Source organism: Battus philenor, unplaced genomic scaffold (genome assembly GCF_028537555.1).
Source record: "Battus philenor isolate CCGP_79_NKW_IND1 unplaced genomic scaffold, ilBatPhil1.0.hap1 SCAF_6, whole genome shotgun sequence".
NCBI classification, from domain to species: Eukaryota; Metazoa; Arthropoda; class Insecta; order Lepidoptera; family Papilionidae; genus Battus; species Battus philenor.
The window spans coordinates 8218802-8245285 of NW_027181726.1; the positions used below are offsets into that span (position 1 = coordinate 8218802).

Below are 26484 nucleotides of genomic sequence, written 5' to 3' on the forward strand. Positions count from 1 at the left end.
AATTTAACAACAGGACAATAACTATTAGTAGTCCAAATTTGCATGGTTTGATAGATAGGATTAAATATTAATAGATTAAACAGTGTTAGAAAAGTGATAATTTAAATGTTAAGGAATTCGAATTTTGATAATGTTTTTTTTCTGTATTTATCACTACGCTATTTATTATTATTGATTTTGGACGATTCAATCTGTATCACACCTGATTTTTTTAAACAACATATGTGTTATTATCCAAGCATGACTTTTTAATTTGATTATATTTATTAAATAATAAAATATCCCTGTTTTATTTCTTTATTTATTTCACAGAAGGTTATATTTATATTAAAAAACTAACCATAAGTGTGACTTAGTAAAAAAAAATATCTGTCATAAATAGCGGCAATTTTTTATAGTTATACATAGGCGAAAGTTGCAAATAATTATAGTAAAGTGTAACAGTGCCGTGAGACATTTCTTGTTATTGTACTTGCTCAAGTATCCGTATGTTATGCCTTAACAAAAACCTTTGTATTCTGCTGAAACTTTGTATCGTTATAAGAACAGAATTTTTTCATTAAATTCGTTTCAATCAATAAAAACAGCAAAAAGTTTTTGTTAAAACTAAAGAGTACCAAACTACTACTCGGCTACTATGGATATCCACTATTTACTTTTTGATAATGGATGTTAAATAATGAAGTTCACCATCAACAACAATTCCTAAAGAAGTGTAGAGAGGTTTAGTTCTGATAATTTTATACCTTCCAAATTTTTGCAAAATGTTACGACATCATTATTATTATGATCATTATCATCTCAGCCAAAAAACGTCTATTATTGAACAATGACGGTTTTCGGGTATACCATAATAACTTTAAAAGAGCGCGTTATAAAGAATATAACACAATATTTTTATAAATTTCAGAAGTTACGCAAGTTTGCGTGTGTTGCTTAACAATTATTATCATTACAAATCTGATTCACATGTTTTCGTTTTTAGCACATCCCTCTTTGTCACCGATTTGCACCTTACGCAATAACAGCGAATAACCAACATAATAGGTTTCTTTAAAAAAACAAAATTAAATTAACCTTAATAAATTAACAAGAAAAAATTAAATTAAAATTTATTTTGTTCATGAAGACGGTTTTAAAGACTGTTACGTATTTTTTAAAACATTATGTCAAAATATTTTTTTTCAATGAACGTAAAACTTTTTTATTTAAAGACGAACAGAAATAACATTAGCTCAGAAGAAAATGATCGAGTATTAGCATTAGCATGAAATAATAAACTTAGTTATCAATAAGGCTAACTTGAACGGAATATTTGATTTTAATAACCATTAATTTGTGATGTTATTAATTAAACATTTCATTAACGTAATTATTTACACTCCTATGTACAACAACAGATTTTTTTCGTTACTTCATTTGTGCAATGCTTCTTGCATTTTATCCTTGCCATGATGCCAAACGTGTCTTGATTACAAATACTTTACAACTAATTATTCAAATTACGAAACACTAAAATAAAAGAAATTTTTCGGTTTTATTTACAACGTTTAATGGTATAAAAAATATATTTACAATGTCATCAAATTGACGAAACGCGGCGAGGCGTGGTGCCATCGCAATATCTTCTATTATAATTGCCTCCTAGAAATAAATTTTACGCCAACAACATTTGTACTCTTACGTGCATCATAATATCGTTTAACAAACAAGAATTCGTCTTATTTGCTATTTTGTGTCCCCCTCTTTCGTTATAATTTGTTCTCGAAATCTTAGAATATAAAAGTAGATGCCTCGTTATCATTTCTGGATAGTGAATTAAATTATAAATATAGATTCAGATTTATATCGGCATATAAAATCTTAATGGCTTTTTGGTGGCGATTTTAAATAACATTATTCGTGGAAGTACACACAGGAGGTTATTAAGAGATTCTACTTCATTAAGGAGCACCGTATTCTGAAGATGGAGCGGAAGCTGGTGGTCCGTACTCAGACGCTGGAGATTTGGCTTCTGGATAGCCCTCTTGTTTCTGTAAAACGAAAGAGCAATGCAATTGAACCATAGGATCAAAATAAATAATATAAATAAAAATATTTTTCCTTCCAATAAAACAAACGCTGTAAGAATTGTAATACTATAAAACTTATTATTTTTAAGTAATATAATTAACAGAGCCCCAACACAACCCACCAAAAAATTGTTGTTGAAAGTTTTTTTGTATTCTGATAATAATTTAAAATTGGTTATATAATATAATGTATAATATCATTGTAGCACACTTTCGTTACTTTGAGATTCGGAACTGACTCGCGAAGCAATTATAATGCTATTTGCATGAAATGTGTCTGTATTGTGCAACAAGCACATGAGACTAAAAAGAATAAGCACTCTGTTATAAAAACATTTTAATTTTACGATCCAGAATTTATTTTCATTTGATTATAATAAATAAATTTTATTTAATTTTCGAAAAGAAAACCATTTCAATAATCTCAGGTAAAAAATATCAACGATAATATTCACGATTTCTTATGAATTATCTTTCAAAAATGTTTTATTGGGTCTCATAATTAAGTTGTTTTTATAAAAAGAGCTCTTTCGATCATCCCCTATATACATCCCATAATACATTTGCTTGCTCATTTTATAGACGATTCACATTTATATTAAGGTTTTTAGGCATTAATAAAAATGGTAAGAAAGTAATCAGTATCATATGAATATTCATTAATTATTCCATGCAAGTATTGAAAAGCTTTGTGTTTAATATAATGTAATATCTTTTGTATTAAAATGCGCATCTCTGGTGGACTGATGACTTCCTAGAAAACTTCAGGAAATATTGATTAAACTTTCAAATAATTATTAACGACATACATTCACTTTGTCCACTAATGTCTAAACGTAGACTAAAAAACCATTATCCGTAACACATTGTTATTCCCAACCTCACACAATATCACACTTAAGTGCATATTATTTATAATAACATTCCCGCTTTGTAAAAAGTAACTGATAATATTTTAATTAATAGTTATCTCTTTCAACTGTAACATTAATAAAATTATACCTATCAATTCTTTTGGCATATAATGGATTGGATAAACATACCTGTGTCTTATATCTGATGAAGTAAACTTCGGGTTTTGATGGCTGCGTAGGTGCTGGTGTTGGGATGACAATATCAGGTTGCTCTTCAGGTTTCTTAACCAAAACGTAAACTAAGGTCTTCTCTTCATTTTGAGGTTGCAGGGGGATAACAGGCGCAGTCGGTGTCGGCGGAGTCGGCGCCTTGATGAACACTATCTTGTAATGTTTCTGTGGGGGTGGCACATATATCTGCTTTGCTGGAGGCGGCAGCTCGTTATCCGGAGGAGGCACATGCACGTACACATGCTTGTGAACTATAGGCTGCTGTGGAGGACCATATTGAGGAGCTGGTGCACCATACGATGTAGATGGGGCTCCGTAACTTGTGGAAGGTGGCCCATATGATGACGGAGGCTCAGGCCGTGCGGCAATCCCCACGAACATTACCGCTATCGCTAACGACTTCAAGACCTGTAATCAATATATAAAATAAAACGAATGAACGTCTATGTCTACTATACAACTGTCGACACGTACCGTTTTGTTACACATCTTAAAGATGGGTTGAGGTGCAGCCTGTGACTGAACAGTGTCCAACGATCAGGTGCCACCAGTGTTTATAAGAGATACACACACCACATACTCAAGAGAGGGGGTACTTTCGATGGTTCTCATACCTTGCGTAATGCGATGGGGCACACGCGCCGCCCTCCTACCAGGCTCCGTCTAGAGCGCGACGTATGCTAGGGGGCAACTATTCAACTTTCAACTTGTTTGTATTTGAACTAGCCTTATTGATATTTTGTTACAAATATCCCAACAATTCGTTACACTAAACATTTTTAATAACATGGCGGAAAATGATAATATCACGATGGAATGTTTAACATAATAATAAAATATATAATAATACGCAAAAAAATCGAGTGTTGCGTTATTTGATAGCCCTACTTGTTTTTTTTTTCTTGATATTATTCCAATCCAATATGTTGATGAATAAAAAAAACTCCGCCTTAATCGGCCGAATAACCACCTATTGTATTTTAATATAAGCAACACGTGTTAGTAAAAGATTTCTGCAACAATATCTTTGAGTACACGGACATGAAATTTTCTTATTATTTAAAGGTAGCAGACAAATATTATTAATATTTTCTAATAATAATAATACCCTCGTACAAATTTTATGTAAGTAAACTTGACGCATAACACATTTGAAATGTGTTTTGTTCGCAATCGATAGTTTTATATAAAGGTAATATTTACTACGATTGATTCCGTAATTTGCCAATCATTTGCGATACGACAGAGATGCAAGTTCGACGCATTGAATTGCATTTGACGTAAAGTAACACTAATGTTATGTTCCGTGAAAAACTTAAGAAAGAATCAGTGGCTATTTAATTTCGTCGCTTTGTTTATTTGACGTTGGATTGCAAAAGTAAGTTGTTAAATAAAATATTAATTACGACTTGTACACAAAATTATTTCTATTAAAATTGAAGCTAATAAGATTTTACAATTTAAGCGTTACTAATTTAAACCAATGTATGTGGTGTTATCGTAGTTCATAATCGTATTTTAAACAACTTAATGTAACTAGTACAAATCTTCAACTAGAGTATATTTTGCTGTTATAAAAAGCGTAATAATTCACAATTTGGTAAGCAACATAATCCACATTGGACATAAATGAGACGCAAGTCTTTAAACAATACTGTCAAGTATTCCCTTCGCTCAACCATTCACAATGTAATAGGGTCTTGGTTCTTAATTACAATTTATTACTGTATACGTTGAATATACGTGACGGAATTGACTTCAGCTAGCAGAGTGATCCGCGACGGGGGTTTACTATCAATCACAAGCTCGCATCGTCTCCTTCCTATAGGACATGTAAACATTACCAGGCTTTGTAATCTATACCTGCTGTCTGAGTGAAACTGACAAGGGAAAAATGTACGCAAGTATTTTCTATAGATCCATGCCAAAGGTTCATGACAAATTCAAGGTAAGCGGTATGTGTTAATATATTTTTTTTTATAAATGTGTAGTTGTAATAAATTGTTGAATTGAATTGTCGAATGATCTTCAGAAATAACAAAAAAATATTATTTAAACGTTATATTAAGTAAATAAATTAAAAGTGTTTAAAATGAATAGTAGTAATTGAATTAGATTGAGATTATTGAGTACAATATAAGTTTATCACAAAATAGTTTATTTATTATATAAAAGTATATTGCAAAAATAGGTTTGCAATATCCTGACGATCACGAAAACTAATTTTGTTGTAATATAATACAAATGATATATAAATATCTACATAACAATAATAATACTATAAATATATAATATATTAATGAGACGATAAATCATGGAAGTGAAATTTTCATATGCAACACTTGTACCATATTTGCTTATTGCACTTTTAATACGCACACAAACCCAATTTTAACACGGTCCATCGTGTCGTATCAGCATCAGTTTCAATAATAACAAAATTAATTTTGACAAAAAAAAAACAGAACGAGTTAAGGATACATGTCCCACTGTTATATCTTAGTACAAAATTAATCCATAGCCGTTGGTTGATTACTTTCCGATTTATAATTGTATTTAAAGTTATAAATTTAAAGAATTATTTATCAAATCTATTTCTGATATCACATATATATGTAATACATAAATTTTTCAATGTTTTGTAATAGATGTTTGGATAATTACGGTTCATATCGTAACATAAGATGGTCACGGAGATCTTTGTGCGTTTTACTTTCATTGAATAATAATTAGCAGCAGTAATTCGAAACAACCTTTGATGAGTTGCTCAGCTTAATATTACGTAGTCCACGTTAATTTTTACAGTATATGGGAATCTTTATAGGCTTAGCCTTAATACTTTCTAAAACGATATTGAATTATTAATAATATTACGCATTGTTACTAACATTACAATTGGAAAGTGAGTTGTAGTATGCAGCAGTAAGAATTGTATTAGCTTTTAATAAGGACCACGAGAAGAATTCAATAATCTTTTTTTTTTAAATAGGGATCTATAAACAGAGTCGAGATATCTAGTTATCATTCAACTTTTAAAAAGTAGGAACAATACAACACATCCATTATCTGTATTTATCTATTCGGAAGAACCATGCTTAAGGAGTGTATCTATTGTATGTTTATGTGTTTACTACTATATTATAAGCATATATTATAAGCACCTTTTAACTTTGAAATGTCGAGCACTAACAGATAGTTTAATAGAAATAAATTAATTATTTACATGGTCCTCATTAAATAATGTCGAGGCAAATATATTTCTACAAACAACACATAGGAAATTATAATCTTTTTGACTAATCTCAAAGAAATCCATCAAGAAAAGCTACATAACAAGAAAATCTAATTTTTAGGCTATAACATACTATTTTTTTATTCTTCTTGTATCTTATATAATGCGAACTATAATCTGTCACAGTTAACATTTGGAAAATCCTTACGCGATACAATAGAAAAATTAATTTATTCATACAATGTTAAAGATCAGAGACAAAGACTTCTGTGATACATTGGATGATAAATTTGAATAACTGTAGAAGTGAAACTATTTTACATTTAGACATGACTTCAAAGATACGTTGGAATAAGTGTAATTGTTTAAAAGCATCTATCGAACACGTAAAAAACAACATAGGAAGTAAAGTGAAAAAATATGTAGGTGAACATTATAAAAAATTACGTATAATATTATCGTAACACTGTTAAAACTAACAAAACATAGAAATAACTCTATTTGAATCGTCAAATTAAAATCAATATTTTCAATAAATGTCTGTTTCTTGATACTTAGCTCTTACTAAATATGATTATTAAACAAAAAAAAATTATATCGATCCAAATCATTATTTTTTCTTCGCAAAACAGATAATCATTTTGGTTATTACATTTTTCCTAACAATGTCAAAGTTTTTAAATACTTAAAAACAGCTATGCAGCAATTAATGACGTAAATATAAATGTGCAATATGTAAAATCTTCGCCATTTTCTAGCTTAATGACATTAACATAACTTTTAAAAATAGAATAGTAGATCCTGTTATTATATTTTCAATATATCATACAATCTCAAAATATTCAAATGACAGAGTACAGTTTTAGAATAATTACTTTCATTCCGCAAAGATATATTAATTTTGAACTGGATTAAAAAGATTCGAGTGAAAAATTGATGTTGCTTTAATATTTATGTTAATTTACAAAATCTAATGACCTATTTCCACAGTGTACTATATAATCTTTGTTATATACATTTAACTTTAATTTTAACGAATTAAAGTGTAACATCCAACCATCATGCAAATTAACGACTTTAATTTTATCTGAACCATCTGTAACAAACGATTACTAAATGTATGACTACTATGGTGAATCGAAAACAATGTGATTCAACGGTTATTTTTAATTGTTAAGAATGCGATACAACTCACGCACTCCCATGCTTATAAGTGACTTCGAACCTAGAAGTACCTACCCATCTGGAGTCTACCGGTTCGGCAAGAACCGAGCTAGACACAATCCGGTTTATTCCGCCCTTAGCTGACTGTGCTCGCTCGTTCGTTAATGCTTGAGTCGCACTACACCATACATAGAGCCATGTTTAAAATTTTACCTTATGGCATACACGCGTCAGATATCTCGGAACGAACCAACAATTTGAAGGCGTTATCGGTAAAATTGGTTACAGAATGCGTCATTCTATTTCTTCAGAAAAAAGTAGTAAATATCATAAAAATACTTTCAGTTTGCCCTGCATTCATTAAAAGGCCCATTAAACAAAATATATTTCCCCCTATTATAAATCTCATTATTTTAACCTTATATATATATATAAGGTTAAGAGATAATGTAAATGTAAAGTATAGTGCATAGAAATGGTAAATAAACCATAAAGTACATAAAATCGAGCACCCTTATACTAAAGAGATTTTTTTTATTACCGGTTAAGCATCAGGTCAAGCATCACCATTATAGGCTAAGTTTATATAACCGTATATTATACAAATTATATTACATACGACACAAGTGATTGATCCGGTGATGATTGTAATTCCTGACAATTAATCATACACAACAATAAACTAGGCATTTTAAATATAGAATAACCTATGATAGAGAGCGTATTAGTAAAGAATTTATCTTTGCGAACAACACTGAATATCGGATTAAAAGTTTTCTAGTATTTCTAGATAATTTATGTCCTTTAGTCATAACAACAATTTTGTTTACTCATATTTTTATAAGAGCATATTTACAACGTCCAACATGACAAGTTGCCAATTTTAGAAACTAGCTGGCTAGTGTTATAAATAGGGATAATCTCCAGCGTTTTATATGTATGCTAACATGTGTAAACTGTTGTTTTTCTCAGGGCCCATTCTTCAATGATCTTCAACAAAACTTCCTTTAAGTTTAATGATAAAAGTTGAGTTTGTAGTACATACAGTTTTACAGATATTTTCTGTGATGACAGTATAGAGGTTAGTTGTAACACGACTGACTCACATAATTCTTTTGCAATTACCTTCTATTAACGCTTCGATTCTTACGTAGAGGTTAATTATTTAATCGTTGTTAAAGATCGATTAAACCGATTATTTACTAAATGAAATTGGAAAATCACTAGTAATTTGTTCGACTATAGATACTAGTTTTTACATTTACAAATGATAAGAATTTTTAAAGATCATTTATTGTTTTGACGTAAACTCGTGACTGAAAAGAGTAAAATACCTAATTACCTATGATTAATTAACGAGATTAGTAACGTTATTAGTATTGTTTGAAAATATTGATAGTTTAAACTTTTAGGTTTAAAATTAATGTATCTTGAGTTCATAATTTATATTCATAGGAAAATAACTTACGTTTCTAAATAGTTTGATACAAAAGGTTTTTATTTTTTTTATTAGAATTTTTAGCGTGTACTTGATGCAAATTTCAAACTGACATATTTATACGAATTTCGAAAACGTAAGTATTACGAAAATATCCTATATCATAGCGACTTCTGATTTTCAAGAGTTGATGTAATGATGAAATTTAAAAAAAATTATTAATTTAAATATTTAGTTGAAATTTTTTACTTGGCAACTCTAATTTAGCTGATATAGAATATACTTATATATAATACATATTACATTGCTGCAAAACTGCGAAACATGCTGCAGGATTAATAAAATATTTCTTGTGGTTCGTAGATTTACAAATCAAATTAAATTTGAGTACGAGATAGTGATGCAATAAAATCTTTCGTACGCGTTCCTTTTTATAAATTTACAAAAATGTAATTATTATTACTCCTGCCAACATTTCAGAACTTAAAATTATTTGCAGACCGTATGGCGACACATATACAGAGGCAGCACGGACGCCTACCTAGCCTAAAATCTCTTTTAAAGTAGCGAAGCTCGACGGTCACGGTCCACGATCGCTACTTACTATCATTTTACCGGATTGGAATAATTTATCTCGTTACATTTAAACTACAATGCTCTTCACATTGGACACTTTAGGTTTTATTTTCGTGAAGGAAGATCGCTATTTATTTTTCTTAGATATTCCACCGAATTGAGAAACCACAGAGTTCTTAGACAGCTTAGTCGACTTATTCGGTCTAAACTGCTTAGTTGCGGAAATAGTTGTCGCAATGAGACTCACACAGACGAACTTTCGTTTAATCATATATTCTCGTTGTTATATGAATATTTTTTACGTAACAAATTAATAAAAATAAACCGCATTTATTTGTAAACAATTTAAACGAATAACATAAAAAATAGTAATTTGAATTCTATATTGAAGTATGTTTAAAAAGGCTGGCACGGCTAATATCATACTATTATAACTGTACGACGATCGCTACCGATGGAATTTGGAGCGTCCGCTTGCCTTTCCACATTATGCACAGAGGCAATTTTAAAGTTTTACGGTCACTTAGCTAGGAAAGATGATTACAACAAAAAAAAACTATTGATCACCGGAAAAGTTGATTGGCGGATGGGTACGCATCGTTGGTGCGATCAGGACCTTATTTCGCTTAATAACATAGTATCCGAAACAGTTTCGTGCCCGACAATTTTCAATAATGAGGTATACGACTTAAGAATGGATAAATGAACCTTACTTTTTTAATTAAAAAGTAGGATCTGTATTACGTCCACAAAATTTTTGCTTCGATTAATTTATTAGATTATTGCGTTCGTACGTTTAGTTCTAGTTTGCTGAAAAAAAAATTAGAAATTCTGCATTTTTTTCAGGTATTTCAGCTAAGTATTATTATATTTTGTTGGATAAATATTCAATCAACACATGCATCGCCAAACTTAACAAAATTAAATATATCAATCATCGATCATGACATACAGAGAAATGAGACACTTAACGGTGAACTATTTCATTGGGAAGACTACAGCGTGTTGGCCACAATGTTGCTGGTCTCTTGCGGGATTGGTGTCTTTTACGGATTTTTTGGAGAAAAACAAACAAGCGGCGACGATTTTCTATTAGGCGGTTCTTCGATGGGAACATTTCCTATGGCTCTGAGTTTGGCCGCAAGGTATTAATGACTTTTTGTTTTTGTACTTTTGATAAATTACCTACGCTGCATAAAAATCTTTTTAATGTTCTGAAGTTTAAAGCAAGAGTTATAGACAAATTGCATTATTTAATTGATTAAAGTATATCTGAGCAACCTGATTTACATATGTGTTCATTGTCAATTTAAAGATATCTTATTCAGCTCTCCAGGTCTTTAAGGTTTCTGATGACGAAATACACACCAAACTTTTTTAACCACAACTTTAACTTAGATTTCTTTCGAAGCTGACTAGTATATGCAATTCTATTCAAAATTATCAAACTGTAATTAATGTGACACAAAATTAGTAATTATGGTCACAAACAAAAGTACGTTACCTAAATAAAAACTTAAAAAGAGTAATTGCATATCGAATAACTCTTCGCGCTAAAAATTAAAATAAGTACTGAGCACCTGGGAAAGGCGTCCACAACAATTCACATTATTATTTCATAATTATACTGTCGTGTATTTCAGCCGTAGAACCTCAACTGCTGAACATAGATTTCTGACAGGACCAGCCGAAAGCGGCCAGAGTCCAACGTTTCTCGACGACCTAAACAAGTTCGTCTGTACAACTTATGGGTGGACGTTCTATGCTGCGCTTGCCGATCCGTGCCCTCCACTCCATAATCTTAAGGTCCCAGCGGCCATCACATTATTATTAAATAAAATAAGTTATTTTTATATTTGAATAATTTATTTTTTTTTGTATTTTAGTTTTATTACAGCAATAGAGCTTTTGGGTAATCCGGCTGAAATGTACATGGCAGGTGCACAATTTTGGATGATCTGTTTGGCTTTCCTATTAGTTGTTCCGATAGCAAGTCAGCTTTATTTACCAGTATTTATGAGGCTGCGGTTAACTTCATGTTATGAATATTTGGTAATTTTTTTTGTTATATTTGTAGACTAAGTAACATTGTAATAAGAACTAAAAAAAAAAATAATATAAATATCTATAAGGAATAATAATAACTGTAATCACTTTTTTTTATTTACATATTAGACAAAATTTATATAAACACAGATAAAATAAATATGCGTTTATTTTTAGGAAATCCGTTTTTGCAAGTTTGTACGCGTGTATACGAGCGCATTATATATGATGCAGATGATATTGTATGCGGCAGTAGCTGTCTATGCACCAGCACTTGCGCTTTCCGACGGTAATTTTTTTAATGTAGCACTATTAATACAAAATAAACATTAAATAAACGACTTTGTAGGTCGCTCGATATAATTTAAAAATAGAAGTAATAGACTGTAATATTTTTTAAGTTCAAATAACATTTTCAAATTATTAAAATAACAATCAATAATAAAAATAATAAAGAATGAATAATTTAAACAAAAGTCGCTTAACAAGCCACGGAGTGAACTATACTGGAAGTTTCTCTACAATATCAAATCAGGAAGGTCCTCCTTTTAATCCACAAACAAAGGAAAGTAACCGACATACCCCAGCGGATTAGCGAGGTGAAGTGGTAATGAACACGCCACATAGTGCACATAATGGCCGTCTATCGTCTATTGCGCACCATGCTGAACGCTGAACGCTCAGATTCTGAAATGGAGACCACAGGTCGACACAGCATAGGACGTTTAGCCACATATCAGGGAACAGGCGTTCTTTTTAAGTTTGTTTGGAGACGCTGGATGCAGGCCGTTTCCAACAGGTCATATTAGAAATCTATAGGGAAGACATTGCTGAAATGATAATAATGACGATGAGTCTCCACAAATATATTGCTATTACTTCAAGTACAACAAAAAATATTTATTATGTTTATATTTATTTATTTTATATTATTACGTATTTATTAATTGTATGCCACCTACCTTTATACATACTACTTTGTTTAATTAACATATTATCAATTTTTTATTGTGCGCATTTCTGTCACGTTCCATTTAACCATCCTTCGCTTTAAGTTTGTACTATGTGTTGTATAATAGATGGTGAAACGAAAAAAATTATGGACGATGTAATGATATGAGTGGGACCACGTAATTAGAAGTAATATTTAGTATTTAAGATACTTCTTTAAAAAATTTATTACATAATTCCAATTAAAAAAAATATTAGATTAGCGAAATAATTCAGTTATGATTAATAATGACATTAAGGTTTAATACGTAGACAGTTTTGAATCTATTAGGTTTTTTTTAATATTTTTTTTTGTTTAGTAAATATTTGAATTTTAATAATCTGCACGAACATTTATTAAATTAAATATTTCTTTTACATTTTTTTCATTGAAATTTAAAGAGCAGTCACTACATCGGCGATTCACATAATAAAATTTCAATAAATTACTATACGCACGTATTTCGTAACTGCATTTATCGTCAGTGCCTCAATCAATATAACTTTTTCGGTATGTGTGAGCAATTATGAGATTTCTAATTCTTAAATTATAATATACCAATTAAAGACCGCACCCAATAATAGTTTTTTTACTTTATATTTTTCTGTGTTGATGACGTCAAGTTGTAAGTGATTTTTATAATGGATAAAGATGAAAATCTTGTATCGTTATTTACTTGACATATATATATATTCAGATTTATTTAATTTAATTAGTATATTCTCAGAATATTTGTACCTCAATGCAATACAATTGTCCAATGATTTCGGATAAACTATACTCATACATAAAAGCTTATATTAATTAATGTATATTATTCAAAGAAAATTTTCAACGGTTGCTTTGGTACGCAAATAATTTCTTATAGATATGTCCATCACGAAATAAAACTGGCTACGCAATACATGTCTAAAAATTGAAAGTGATTCTACTCACGACCGAAACTTTTTATTTTATACTCCTCGAATATTAACGAATAGAATCGATATCGACACCCAAAACAAATTTTACGTTACTTTTATGCGAAACAGTTGATAAATCTTTAGTATAACTCTTTGTTCTGTCAGTACTATTAAATTGTAAAGACCAATAAAAACACAATACAAAATATTCTACAAAGCTTGCGTAGTGTATTAAAATATATTGTTATTTTCCTATTTTAAACTTTACCCTTTAAAACACATTATACTACGCTTAAAACACGGTATAGTAAAACGTATTAATATTTTTTAAAAATAAATACATGAATATTATGCAGCTAATATATACACGTGTGTTGGATAAAAATAAAACATGTTAAGATGTTACAATTGACACCACCAAAATCAATGTTCTGATGTCTTAATTTATGTTATCAGTTTATTATTGTTATTCATTATTTTCCATAATTCAATACTTTTGCTACAAATTAATTTTACCTTGATGACACTTTTTGTGATACACATTAGAAAAAAAATAAAAATACCCATTAGACATCATCATTATTATGAGAACTAACTACCGGTTTACCTCTACTACAAATAGTCATCATCCATCATCATCATCAATTCTGTTGTTGGAAGTCCATCTCTAGACGTAGTCCTTAGATTTCTAATATTATGCTTGCATTACTATACATCTAACCCACCACCCAATAATAAAAACATGAATATAATACATTTTTAAATATATATATATATATAAATTACATCATGTTATTTGAGTATTCAAGACGTTGAACTCTTGCTAAACTGGTCCGCCGTAGTTTGTGACTTGTGGATCTAAATATGTCTTTACTATCGATTGCACAAATTTATTATCATTGTCTATTGCACTCGATGACGGATGTTATCCATAAAGGCTGCTAAGGATCGTACTTATATTTGCATTTGACATCATTTGCTTGTATAATGCAGGTGAACATTTGGTTTCTACCGACGTAAGTATATTGCGTTTTTGTGAGATTGACTCAGAATTGTCAAGATCGTGATCATTAGAAATAAATCCTAAGCGGTACTCGAGTTCGCTGGCCTGTCATGTAAGATGAGTGAAACGTCTCACAGGCTGAATAATTATGTTAACTACAGCGCTGTGGTAACGGGATCACAGCAACAAAAACTGCGGTCTTTATTAAATGACAGCAGCGAGTAGAAAGAATTTTATGTAAAGAATTATGTTAATAAATAAAATAAGATATAATACAGTAAGCTGTAAAGAGAATTAATCGGACGACAACTAAACGTTTTAAAAATGTTTGCGTTTAATAGAAACACTTTATTGCTTATCAAGGTCCTTCAGCCAAACAATGTGAACATAAACTGGGTACGGCCAATGACAATATTTCGTAATTTCGTATGTACGTGCTTTTATGTATGTTATCACTTTTTAGGACACTGTATTCTGCAATATGTATGCCGTTCGTGTGTTAGCGATGGCGCGTTAGTTATTTTTTAATTGGACCAAAGTTGATAAAGAACTGGACTAAAATATCCATAGGCACTATGGTTAGAGGTTTTTATTTGTCCCCGTTTTTGGAGCTATGTTTACAGGTTTAACACATGACTAAAATTAAGTAATCACATTATTGATAGCAGACCCAAGGATCAAAATTAAAACAAAACGTATTAAAATGGAAAAACTATTATAACATAGTAATTTTAAAAGAACAAAAATTAAAAGTCACATTTTTCTGCTATTAAAGGTTATAGTAATAATAGTAATTAAAGGAATACGAAATAAAACCGGTTAAACTAACGCGTTTCCGCGCGGGAAATATTGTAATTTAAATACTTGTGTAGCATAATATTTGTATTGATATGGGATATTGCTTACAATGAGATTAACACTGCTTGTTACATGATGTTATACCGAAAAATTCGAATGATATATCTTGTACATCTTCGGTATCAATAGAACTTTTTTTTCAGTGACCGGATTAAACACATACCTAGCCGTCTCACTTGTTTATGTGGTCTGCATTTTCTACGCGTCACAGGTCGGTACATTCAGTCTATTGTCATCTGTGGTTATTTATAATATATAACATATATACAAATCTGTTTTGTAATTATAGGGAGGTATGAAAGCAGTGATAATGACTGATAGTTTTCAATCAGCTGTTCTCCTAGGATCTCTCGCTGCTGTTCTATTTATGGGTGCTGAGAAAACAGGTGGTTTTGACGCAGTTTGGGACTACGCTAAACGTACAGATCGACTACATTTCTTTGAGTAAGGCAAATCGAAAAGTATTTCTTAGTAAGAAATTTATTTTTTGTAATCTAGAAAATGAAGTACTAACAACAACTAACTTAACATTGCAGTAACACACAACATTTTGTATTCTGTATCAAGTCTATGTCCTCACCCTAATACATGAGATGGTGCGTTAGAGTCGTTTAACTAGATACGGCGCCTCAACGTAGTAGGACTTGATCATTGGTAAAGGCGGAAACTTGTGATGACCCCTTGATGTATAAGTCGCCTGTTAAAATGCAACTAGTTTAAGTTTTGTGAATGAGTAATAATGAAAATAAAATAAAATTAACACTAACCAAGGAACCTTAGCGTCGCCGTGAAAGGAAATATGATGGAGTTAGAACTATCACGCCTATTTCTTTTAAAAAAAAATTAAATTTACCGAAAACCATAGCTAAATATGACTTTAAACTTGAATAAATTAAAGGTTTTGGGTTTTTAATAATTGTTTTTTATAGAAATTCGTTCGCTTTAATACACGATTGATGATACTTAAATTTATTAACTAAAATAGTGCAGTGCTAAACTTATTATTTTATTATTGGTTATTTTAAGTTTTATTAGTATTTTACAATTATGATTGATTTGGGCAGTATGAATCCGGACCCAACGATACGCCACAGCTTCTGGTCGGTGGTCGTCGGTGGCACAATGTATTGGCTCAGTATGTTTTGCGCTAACCAAGCATCAGTGCAAAAGTACCTCTCCGTAGAGCGCATATCGCAGGCTCGAGTCGCGCTTTGGGTGTCTGCCGGTGGCCTTATCGCAGTATATTCGGTCAATTTCGCCACCGGCGCCGTCCTCGCTGCGCATTATGCTAGCTGCGATCCCATTCAGGTACACGCAACTTGAATTTTTAAATGTGATGTACACAAATTTTCTTTTTCTTTTAGTAAATTAGATCGAATCTATAAAGATTATTATTATTGTCATAAAAATGATTTTTTTAACATTTTCACAACAATATAGTAGTTTGTTATAAAGATTTATTTTGTTGGTACACATATAAATATGTCCTTCTAACTACAAGACAAATATTTTATATTATTTTGGTATCAATAGCTGAAGTTTTATCAGATCAATAATGTTTCGTTTATAATGAGTATATATATAATGTTAAAAATGAGTAGCTCGGATAAGACTTCGGTGGTTAGTGAATGAAAGGTAGTAGTAGTAGTAGTAATAGTAGGTCGCGGGTTTGTTCCTAACAAACGTACGCTTTGTGCGATGAAGGATAGTATCGTGTACAAACTGTTAGGTCCTTGAATTAAAAACCCAGAGGACATACGATTTTTATTAAATCGCACTTAGCCCGTGTAGTTGATTAAAATCCGCACACTCTCCGTTAAAGAAGGTCTGTGTTCCAACTGTGAGAATACTGACAGATTGATGATCATTATTGTTGTATTAGATAATTTCATTGTAGCTATTTTTGGAGCCTAAGCCGTGAGTTTCTGCTGACATGATGATGATAATGAATGTTCTCTTAAAACTCGAAACGGATGCTCTGATATTATATTGGAAAATATTCCAAGATAACACAAACAAGTTATCTCTTAATAGTACATGATACCCCTTTCCTAATACGGCTGGTCACCAAGACAACCTTTTACCAAAATAAAGAAAGATACCGCCGCAAATAGTTCGAATGGCGAGAAAGATGAGGCACATAGCGAGAAAAGGAATGGAAAAGGTAAGAGGAAGACTTTGTCAACTAGTTAACAGACATGGATAAAATCAATACATCACCAATATTAAGCTAACAATAGATGACATAGCCTATGAAGTCTGAAAAAGGCTTTAATAACAACAACAAAGTACATAATAAAATAAACACATACCATCATCTCTTACAAGAAAATTAATACAAGTATTTCTTACCAAAGGCTGGTGTAATCAACGCCTCGGATCGACTTCTTCCGCTCTACGTGGTGCGAGAATTAGGAACTGCGCGAGGTGTTCCAGGTTTTTTTGTGGCTGGGATTTTCGCCGCAAGTCTTGGGTATTTAACCCATTTTTTTGCCACTACACCATTTTCTTCATTACTCAAATCTTTTTTTGAAACCGCTAATTTTTTTTAATCAACAAGTTTGTCCACGCTTATATCAATATAATAAACAAGACATGACGCTTGAAGTCTATCTAGTAACTGACTTAGATACAACTCAGTGCGTAAAGTAAGATTCAACTAGAAATGACCAGTTGCTATACCGGTTTCAATTCCAAAGACATGGCAATAAATTAAGAAAATAATCCGTTATATCCTGGGCCTGTGAATGAAGGAACATTAATTTACACATTTTAATCTCCTCACTTTAAGTGTCAATTGTATCTCATGATGAAAGTGGATATAATACATTTTCATAGATATTAAAGGTGTTACAAATTCTAGTACGTTTTACAAAAGATTTAATATTAACATTACGATCATCAAGCGTTAATCTATATCCAAAAAAATAATATACATTTTTTATCAAATTTTAAACCTTCAACAAGTCTGTCATTCTTGAATTCTTTAATGTAGTCATTCCACCTAAACTGTAACAACTCTGCCGACATCTAGATTATATAATTACTAAACTGTGTACAAAGCAATGAGATTCATTAGTGATATTCTGAAACTTATTGTTAACTACTTTGAAAAAGACCGCCGAAATTTTCCTGAGTTTAGTGTTGTAGTTATCTTATAGAAAAAAAAAATATTTGAGGTTATACAAGAGCTCGAGTGTCAATAATTTGAAATTTGTAATTAATAGAACGGTAGCGTCAGCATTGAACTCTCTAGCTGCCATCACGTGCCAAGATTTATTTACTGGACTTCTAGGAATAACGCTTCCAGAAAACAAAGGAGCCACAGTAAGTAATCTTTATTTTTTGTTTCAATTCAGTATATTTCCTGTAAATGAAAATGTAATATTATAAACTTTAAACATAATTTTTCGTGTTCATAAATTCATATACATAATCATTCAGTATTTGGTATCATATAAATAATTATTTTTAAATAGATCTTAAAAAGTACAAGCTCATTTTATAAATAGCTTTTGTTTCTGTTCAATCATGAATTATCATATCATGCTTTATCTTTCTTTATAGTTAGGGATACAAATTTTCCGCGTGGGTCCGGCATAGAATAGGCCTACCCCATTTCCTTCGGTGGGTGTCGTATGAATCGACAGAGGGGTCAGTTTCCAGAGAATAGACAGCAGCGTCCTGTGCGTACTGTAACACAACATAACGATTGCAAACCCGCCTATCAAACGTGGGGATTATAGTATATTCACCCAATGGTACACCTAAGAAATCGGGCCCTAGTCCCCGGCGGCCTCGCTATTCCTGGCTACGGTAGCAGCTCGGGCAACAACTACGAGGCAAGCGCTGCTAAGAATCCCGTGCAGAGACCCGCTTACCATAACCGTTGCGGTCTAACGAGATGCTGTTGGAACTCGAGGAGGAATTAAACAGGTTACACTGGGGTATCTTGGAACTCCTTCTTCAGGAAACACGAGCATAGGAAGTGGACCTGGGTGAACTCGGACAATGTGATTAAAAACGAGATTGACTTCATCATGTCGACTAGAAAGCAGATATTATTAGAAGAAGATGTCGACGTGATCAGCGCGGTAAAAATCGAAAGTGATCACCGACTTGTACCAGGCACGTTAAATCTCAACGTTAAACGGGAATGATCGCTGCTGATGTAGTCATCGCTCCGTTCAAAACCTGTCCAAAATTCACAAGCCCAAAAATTTTCATCTCAAACTTCAAAATCGCTTCGAATGCCTGGAGAGCTGCTACAATGTGGAGGAGTCCAGTGATAGGTTCGTGGAAACTGTCTTAAAACTGAAGTTTTTTAAGAGCTCCCGTGCCGGCAGAAATAAAAAAAAACTCTTAATCTAATGAGGGAGAAGAGCTATATGGTTTCTCGGTTATCCGGTCATGCGTCCTACTATAGGCGGATCGCAAAGTCTCTGACTCGCGACTTGCGACAATATACGCCTTCAGAAGCAGTTTAACATCGTCCTCCACGAAGGCAAGACACCACAGACATGGAGCAGGAGTGTAGTGGTGTTGTTCTTCAAAAAAGATGATAATAGCCTGCTGAAGTATTACAGACCCATCTCACTTCCGCATCATGCCCACAAATTGTTCTCGAGGGTCATTGCTAATTGTCTCGCACGCAGATTTGATGTCGGTTTCCGTAAATGCTTTAACTCCATAGACCACATACATACGCTGGGGCAGATTTTATAGAAGACTGAAGAGTATAATCTTTGTTTGGGTATGCTGCAGCCCCTCCAAAGATGCAAAATCAACTATCGGTACATCCAGGTATTAAAGTACTTGTATGAAAAAGCCACCATGTCAAAGTTAAGCTTCAGAACCAGAACCCGAAATCTATCCAGTTGCAAAGAGGTGTTAAACAGGGAGACGTTAACTGGAAGATTTCTTCAAACTCATGGACTGGAGCGGGCTCGGCGTTAACATCAAGGACGAATACATCACTTTGCCGATGAGAGAGTCGTAATGGCCGAGACATAAGTACAATGCTCAATAACCTCAGTAGAACCTCCGGACAACTAGGACTCAAAATAAACATGGATAAGACGAAAGTGATATCCAATGTCTATGTCATGCCTGCTCAAGTAGTTGTCCGAGGTGTTACGCTCGAAGTCGTAGAAGACTACGTATATATCCAGAACACACTGTCCGGCTTGGTAAGTTCCACTTCAAGAAAGAGATCACTCGCCGAATCCTTCTCGGGTGGGCAACGTTCGGGAAGCTCCAAAACTTGTTCTCGTCCAAAATATATAATATGTTTGAAGACAAAGGTCTTTGACCAATGTGTGTCAAATCAAAGACGTGGTCACTTACGACGGGCCGCATAAGAAGGAATTGCTCGCCTGAAATGACAGTGGGCGGAGCACATCGCTCGTGTAACCGATGGCCGTTGGGTCCGAAAGTTTCATGTGTAGCTACCACGAGCCGGTAGACGCGGCATGGGTAGCCTCCCCACTAGGGGGACCGACGGCATAGTTTAAATCGCGTGAAGTTTCTGGATGGGGCTAGCACAGGACCGGTCATTGTGACGATCTTTAAGGGAGGCTATGTCTTGCAGTGGGTTTCCATCGGCTGAATATACGGATACGAATAATACCGCGGGGATAAACATTTTGTTGTACTTCCTTTTTATTTAATAATTATTATAACTCTGTCTATATTTGTAGATAGCAAAATGGGTTTGCTTGGCGTTTGGAGCACTGTCGTTTATCCTGGTATTCGCGGTCGAGCGGTTGGGCCCAGTACTACAACTTGCTCTCTCCTTTAATGGTATGGCGGGAGGTGTCTCCTTGGGACTCTTCAGTCTTGGAATGCTTTTTCCTTGGAGTAATGCGACAGTAAGTTTTAAATTTGAAAAAATAAGTTGAAAAATTTGCTATTCAGAATAGATAGTAATGAAACGTGCCAATTTCTGATTTATTCTACATTTTTTTTAAATGAAGTCGACCTATCGCATAACAGATGGCCGCAGGGGAGTTCAAAGTTCTGGAGCGCGGCGTTGAACTTCCGCCGACGAGGTGGACAGGCGACCTCGTTAAGTTCGTCAGAAGACGCTCAATGCAGACCGCTTCCACCCTGTCCTCTTGGAAATAGATAAAGAAGGTCTATGTCCAGCAGTGGAAGTCTTTTGACAGAAATGATGATAATGGCTGATCTTAAATTTCATTATTTACATGAAACGTATGGACATTGTATTAAATATTAAAAGAAATTATAATTATTAATGTTATGTTTGTGTAAAAAAGGAATTCCAATTAAAGTAAGAGTTTGTAAAAAAAACATCAATCTTCTTGCTCATGTGACGTAGACATCGGTTAATGTTGTCTCAACTGGCTTTCCGGTTTCCTCAATCAAGGGACATTGCGCTCATTTTGTATGTATTATTGTTTGTTAATAATTATCCCCTTTATAGACATAATGCCAATTAATCTATCATTAACAGGGCGCAATAACAGGTGGAATATTTGGATTACTAGTGGTAGTGGTAGCCGGGGCCGGGGCACAGCTTGTTCAACTGCCAGTTCCACGATTGTCCGCCTCTATAGATGGATGCCCCGCTTCATACAACCTCACTTCACACATGACAATTACTTCCACGTAAGATTCAGTAGTAACGTATATTATATAATATATACTACTATTTATAGCCTAATAGGAATAAATATATGATTGCATGTGGTGCATTTTTCAGTGAAAACCAAGGAGAATCAGTATTCTGGCTGTTCCGCGTATCCTATCTATGGTATACGGGACTAGGATGTTTTGCTACTCTACTTGCCGGACTAATTACATCTGTCGTAACCGGGGTCACAAACCCGGCCCATGTGCCCATCGATTTAATATCGCCGCCTGTTGTATCTTTACTCAATGTTTTGCCCACAAAAGTTAAAGTACGTATCAATCTCCAAGTTATCATATTTTTTTATACATTTAAGAATCAAAACATTCATACGTTACAAGTAAAAAATGTTATTGATTTTATTTTAGATAAATCCAGTTATTGATTTAATTTCCTTGTAATAATACAATAACAGTGGTAGTATTATGTTAAAAATCTGTAATAAATACAAAATAAAACTGTAGAAAGCGCTTCGTGTGCCGACACGGTTGGGCATCGCGCGACGTCGAAGTTCAAGCGTGCGACCTCCAAGCGTAAGTGACGACAAGGATACGAGACGAAGGCGACGCTTGTCCGAGCTAGCTGGCGGCGTGTTCTACAGTGATACACCGCTTACACACGGCCTCGACAACCCTGCTTTAGGACTGGATTCTGAAAAACCTCAGCCTAATGATTGTACGCACCATACATTCACTCTTGATTCCTCTGTGTCGCCTTACTGCTCGCAAACATCAACATGTTAAAATTTATGCAAATTATGTATAAACTATTATTTGATTCAAGCTCAATTATATATTGACTTCGTTTCATATTGTAAAGCAAATACTTTAAAAAAAAACGGTTTTTATCTGATCACACTTTTCTCAACTAATTACTTGTTAAACTTATAATGGTTTTATGACTGCATCAGACCATTTGAAGATCTTATAGTCATATAGCCATGGACTTTTAGTTTGATGTTTATAGTTACCCATAAAAACTAATGATATCAAGAAATAAACATACTTTGTGTAAAAACAAAAGTGAAAACTTGTAGTCTATATCAATGTTTAAAATTCAGACACTCCCTTTTATGTCATATAATTGATGTATTAAGCAGCAGACTACAAAACCTATGGCCATATTACGTACAACTAAAAGTGAGACAAAGTAATTAAAACTTCAAAATAAAAACAATTAAATCTATATCATTTTTCATTAATTATTACTTTATTATCCTTGTCATTTCTCTTCAAAAAGGTTCAGAGGATTAAAAAATCAAATTTACCACTAAACTTAATTTTTGTTTAATTTTATTAGTACTTGGTAGTTCATACATAAATTTAATAATTCAGATTAAGGGATAAGGTACCTGGGAGTGCTAAATTACAAAACCATTGAAATTGAAAGTGAACAAATATTTGGCCATTGTTTTAAAAAATTTAGAATTTAAGATTTAATGTGTATTGTAAATGTAAAATTATTGACTTATATGGATATAAATAATAAATGTATTTTGGGATTTTTTCTTTATTTATCGCTATATATTATAGTTACGCTTATAGTCAAGGAAGGCAAACAAAGGAAAATATTAGAAAACAGGATACATAAAATATTTATCCAAAATGATGCTTTAGCAAATGAATGGTCAAGAACATTTAAAGCTAATAAAATGCTTATAGTGCAAAAAAACTTTCATAGTTCAAGCACAATCATTTGGTTGCCTTCCTGCAAGAAACAAACATAAATGAATCTAACATAGTGAAACAAAACAAGATAAAGATTGTTTAATACATGAACTCTATTTGTAGAATCATGAAGTCATGTTTGTACATAAACATAATTTCACGATAACAAGTCTTCCTGTTGTAAAGTTTGTTGCTGATGAATTTCCTTCATCGTTGACACTGGCAGTGTGGCACTTACAGTTATTGAAGGCATACCGGGCAAGGAAACAGGTGTAACTACTGGAAGCCCGCCAGTAATTGGTGGCAACATAGATGATTGATTGAAACTACTCATATCAAAAGTAGGCACTAAGTTTTCAGCTTGTGGATATGAAGCCGTTACTGGTACTTGTGCATGTGTATAGTTAGGCATCATCGGTATATAGGGTTGAGGTTGATTCATTGGAATGCCTGGCAAATTTGGAAGGGGTGCAGGAGGTTGCATGTTGGAAACGGATGGTATACTCCCCAAATTTGTTAAAGTTGCATCAGCTAAATCTAAAAAGAAATATATACATTAGATCCTTAATATCACACATATTATTTTACCCCAAAAAATTAATGAGTTATTTGAACTTACTGCTGGAATAGGCAGCCATATTTGAAACCACTGATTGTGTTTGTGAAATGGGCTGTTGTGACATAATAGGTTGAGAAGAATTGTCCTGTTGAGTTGTATTGTAGTTCCCACCTGGATTTACCATTGGGACTCCAGATAAGAATGGAGTAGGAGGATGATTTTGTGTTAAAGCTTCTTGTGATATTGGACTTTGGGCACCACTTACAAGTGGGATCTTTTCTTCATTGATACTAAGATTTTGTACATCTGATGTTATGTTATGATAGATATTAGCTGTTTGTGATGTAACCTGAAACACACAATAAAACTCAAATATTTGTTCAATATGTCAGTATGATTGATATTATTTACATTTAAAAAACTTTTGCTAAACTATATCAATTACTTTAAAATGCTATATGGTGAACATGCTCCATCAAAAGATTGGTGTGTAACAACATTTTAATGGTTGTTGTAGTTGTGTTTTGGGGTTGTAAAAGAGGAACTTAAATGCTCTCCAAAAATATGTTTATATGAAGTAGCTATTATTGCAGGGCAGAGATTCCAATAAAAATCAACTTTCAATTTATCTTTAATCAGCGTGCCATTCTTAAACAGCTATTAGAAGGGTGTAGATAATGAAGACTATACTGGTAAGCAGTGTATCTTGATTTTGTTAAAAAATCACTGTGGGTCCACTATTTTTTAAATGGTAAACGAATTCACCTAATAACAGCAATACTCAGTAAAAAAATATGCATAGGGCATACAACAATGCTTACCATTGGTATTGAAGCAATGTATAAGTTTTGCTCAACAGGCGGAGCAGAGCCACTTCTGATTGGAATTCTATGTAAATAACCATACCCAATTCCACATCCAAGACTACCTTGCCCACCCCAACTATGATTAGGAGTAATGTGCACTTCTCTGCAAGTATCATCTGATGTATTATAAACAAAAAGTTTTAATGCTCTTCCTTCATGAGCTTCTATTAAAGTAAACAAATCTTCACTCTCATGCATAATTGAATCTGCTCCAATTATGTAATCTGTGAAGGGTCTTAAACCGGCAATTTCAGCTGGTGATGAAGGATGTATTTCCTGTAAATAGTACATTCTCAGTATGTTATATACATGTATTTTTTATATAACTTTAGTTTACACTAAAAAAAACGTTTATAGTAAAAATTAACTCATTTATACTTACTAAAACATGCCACACATTTTCATTTGCACCTTCAAATGAACAAAATCTAATGCTTACACCAAGAAGCCCTTGCCCTCCCCAGTTATTACTTGGTGTTATCATAACTTCTCTAACTGATTGTGTTTTGCTGCTGTAAATAAGCATTTTAATTGTTTTGTCAACATTTTTCTTTAACAATTCTTTGAGAGTGTCATTGTCCTGATCAAGCCTAACATTTTCTATTGCTACAATAAAGTCAAAAAAAGGTTCCAAATTTGCTAATTGTCCTGGTGATCCGTCCTGAACCTGTAAAACAACATTACATTACCAGTGTAATTTTAAGATGGTAAAAGACACAAATTAACAGCAAAACTACTTACTCGTAAGACATGATACCCTTCTGAACCCCCTCCAGGCACTTCAGCACTGTGAGAGGAGCCCATTGAAAAGCAAAGTTAGTGGATTACTATAAAATATTCGAAAATATTTTGGTTTAATATTATTTTATTGACAGTCGTCAAATCTAGAATATTGACTTTGACACTTCCATTTTTTTGCTACGTACGTAGATTACGTGGCACACAGCATTTCATTTAAACTTTTTTTAATACACTGTTTCCATTTTTAATATAATTACAACGAATTATAATACTCGCTAAAGGACATATTGCACAAATTTCAATTGCAGTACAATTTTTAGAAATCTACATGAATATTAACAGATTAGTGCAATTACAGTTACCAATGTAACAATAGTCAACAAGTAGAACTATTTTTAAAGATAAATCTTTGCAACTGTTAAATATAAATATCATATTGCACTACCACAAAGTACGTTTGCTGAATGAATAGCGATAAATTAAAAATATGCTCCTACCCTCTACGTAACGGGTCATCTTAGATCACAATACACTTAAATCTCTATCTAATATAACAACGGGCTCATTGCTGCGTAACATTTGAAAAAAACTTCTAAATGATGGTTTGATCTATGTGGATTACATAAACCGAT

At 32.7% G+C, this 26484-nt stretch overlaps 3 protein-coding genes across 5 annotated transcripts; 1 reads left to right on the forward strand and 2 right to left on the reverse strand.

Moving 5' to 3' along the window:
- Positions 1–1540: 1540 nt before the first annotated feature.
- On the reverse strand, positions 1541–8559 carry TwdlE (TweedleE). Of its 3 annotated transcripts, none has more exons than XM_068773981.1 (3): positions 8501–8559; positions 3116–3565; positions 1541–2033 (listed from the first exon to the last, which is right to left on the reverse strand). In XM_068773981.1, exons 2-3 carry the CDS (start codon positions 3536–3538, stop codon positions 1944–1946), a joined length of 513 nt encoding a protein of 170 aa, XP_068630082.1. In that variant the 5' UTR covers positions 3539–3565; positions 8501–8559; the 3' UTR covers positions 1541–1943. The 3 variants fall into 3 exon arrangements, with proteins under 3 accessions (XP_068630082.1, XP_068630080.1, XP_068630079.1); XM_068773979.1 differs by lacking the exon at positions 8501–8559 and adding an exon at positions 7629–7790; XM_068773978.1 differs by lacking the exon at positions 8501–8559 and adding an exon at positions 3632–3938.
- Positions 4403–23512, forward strand: LOC137930648 (sodium-coupled monocarboxylate transporter 1). Its single transcript, XM_068773976.1, has 14 exons — positions 4403–4535; positions 4920–5105; positions 10414–10712; positions 11454–11619; positions 11791–11902; positions 15511–15578; positions 15657–15811; positions 16432–16675; positions 17725–17840; positions 18595–18694; positions 21067–21237; positions 21843–21997; positions 22092–22290; positions 22484–23512. The coding sequence occupies exons 2-14, from the start codon at positions 5052–5054 to the stop codon at positions 22760–22762; spliced, it is 2118 nt and encodes a 705-aa protein (XP_068630077.1). The 5' UTR covers positions 4403–4535; positions 4920–5051; the 3' UTR covers positions 22763–23512.
- Grasp65 (Golgi reassembly-stacking protein 2) lies at positions 23380–26094 on the reverse strand. The gene is made up of 5 exons (XM_068773977.1): positions 25853–26094; positions 25494–25778; positions 25067–25387; positions 24306–24594; positions 23380–24223 (listed from the first exon to the last, which is right to left on the reverse strand). The coding sequence occupies exons 1-5, from the start codon at positions 25913–25915 to the stop codon at positions 23844–23846; spliced, it is 1338 nt and encodes a 445-aa protein (XP_068630078.1). The 5' UTR covers positions 25916–26094; the 3' UTR covers positions 23380–23843.
- Between the last annotated feature and the right edge of the window lie 390 nt (positions 26095–26484).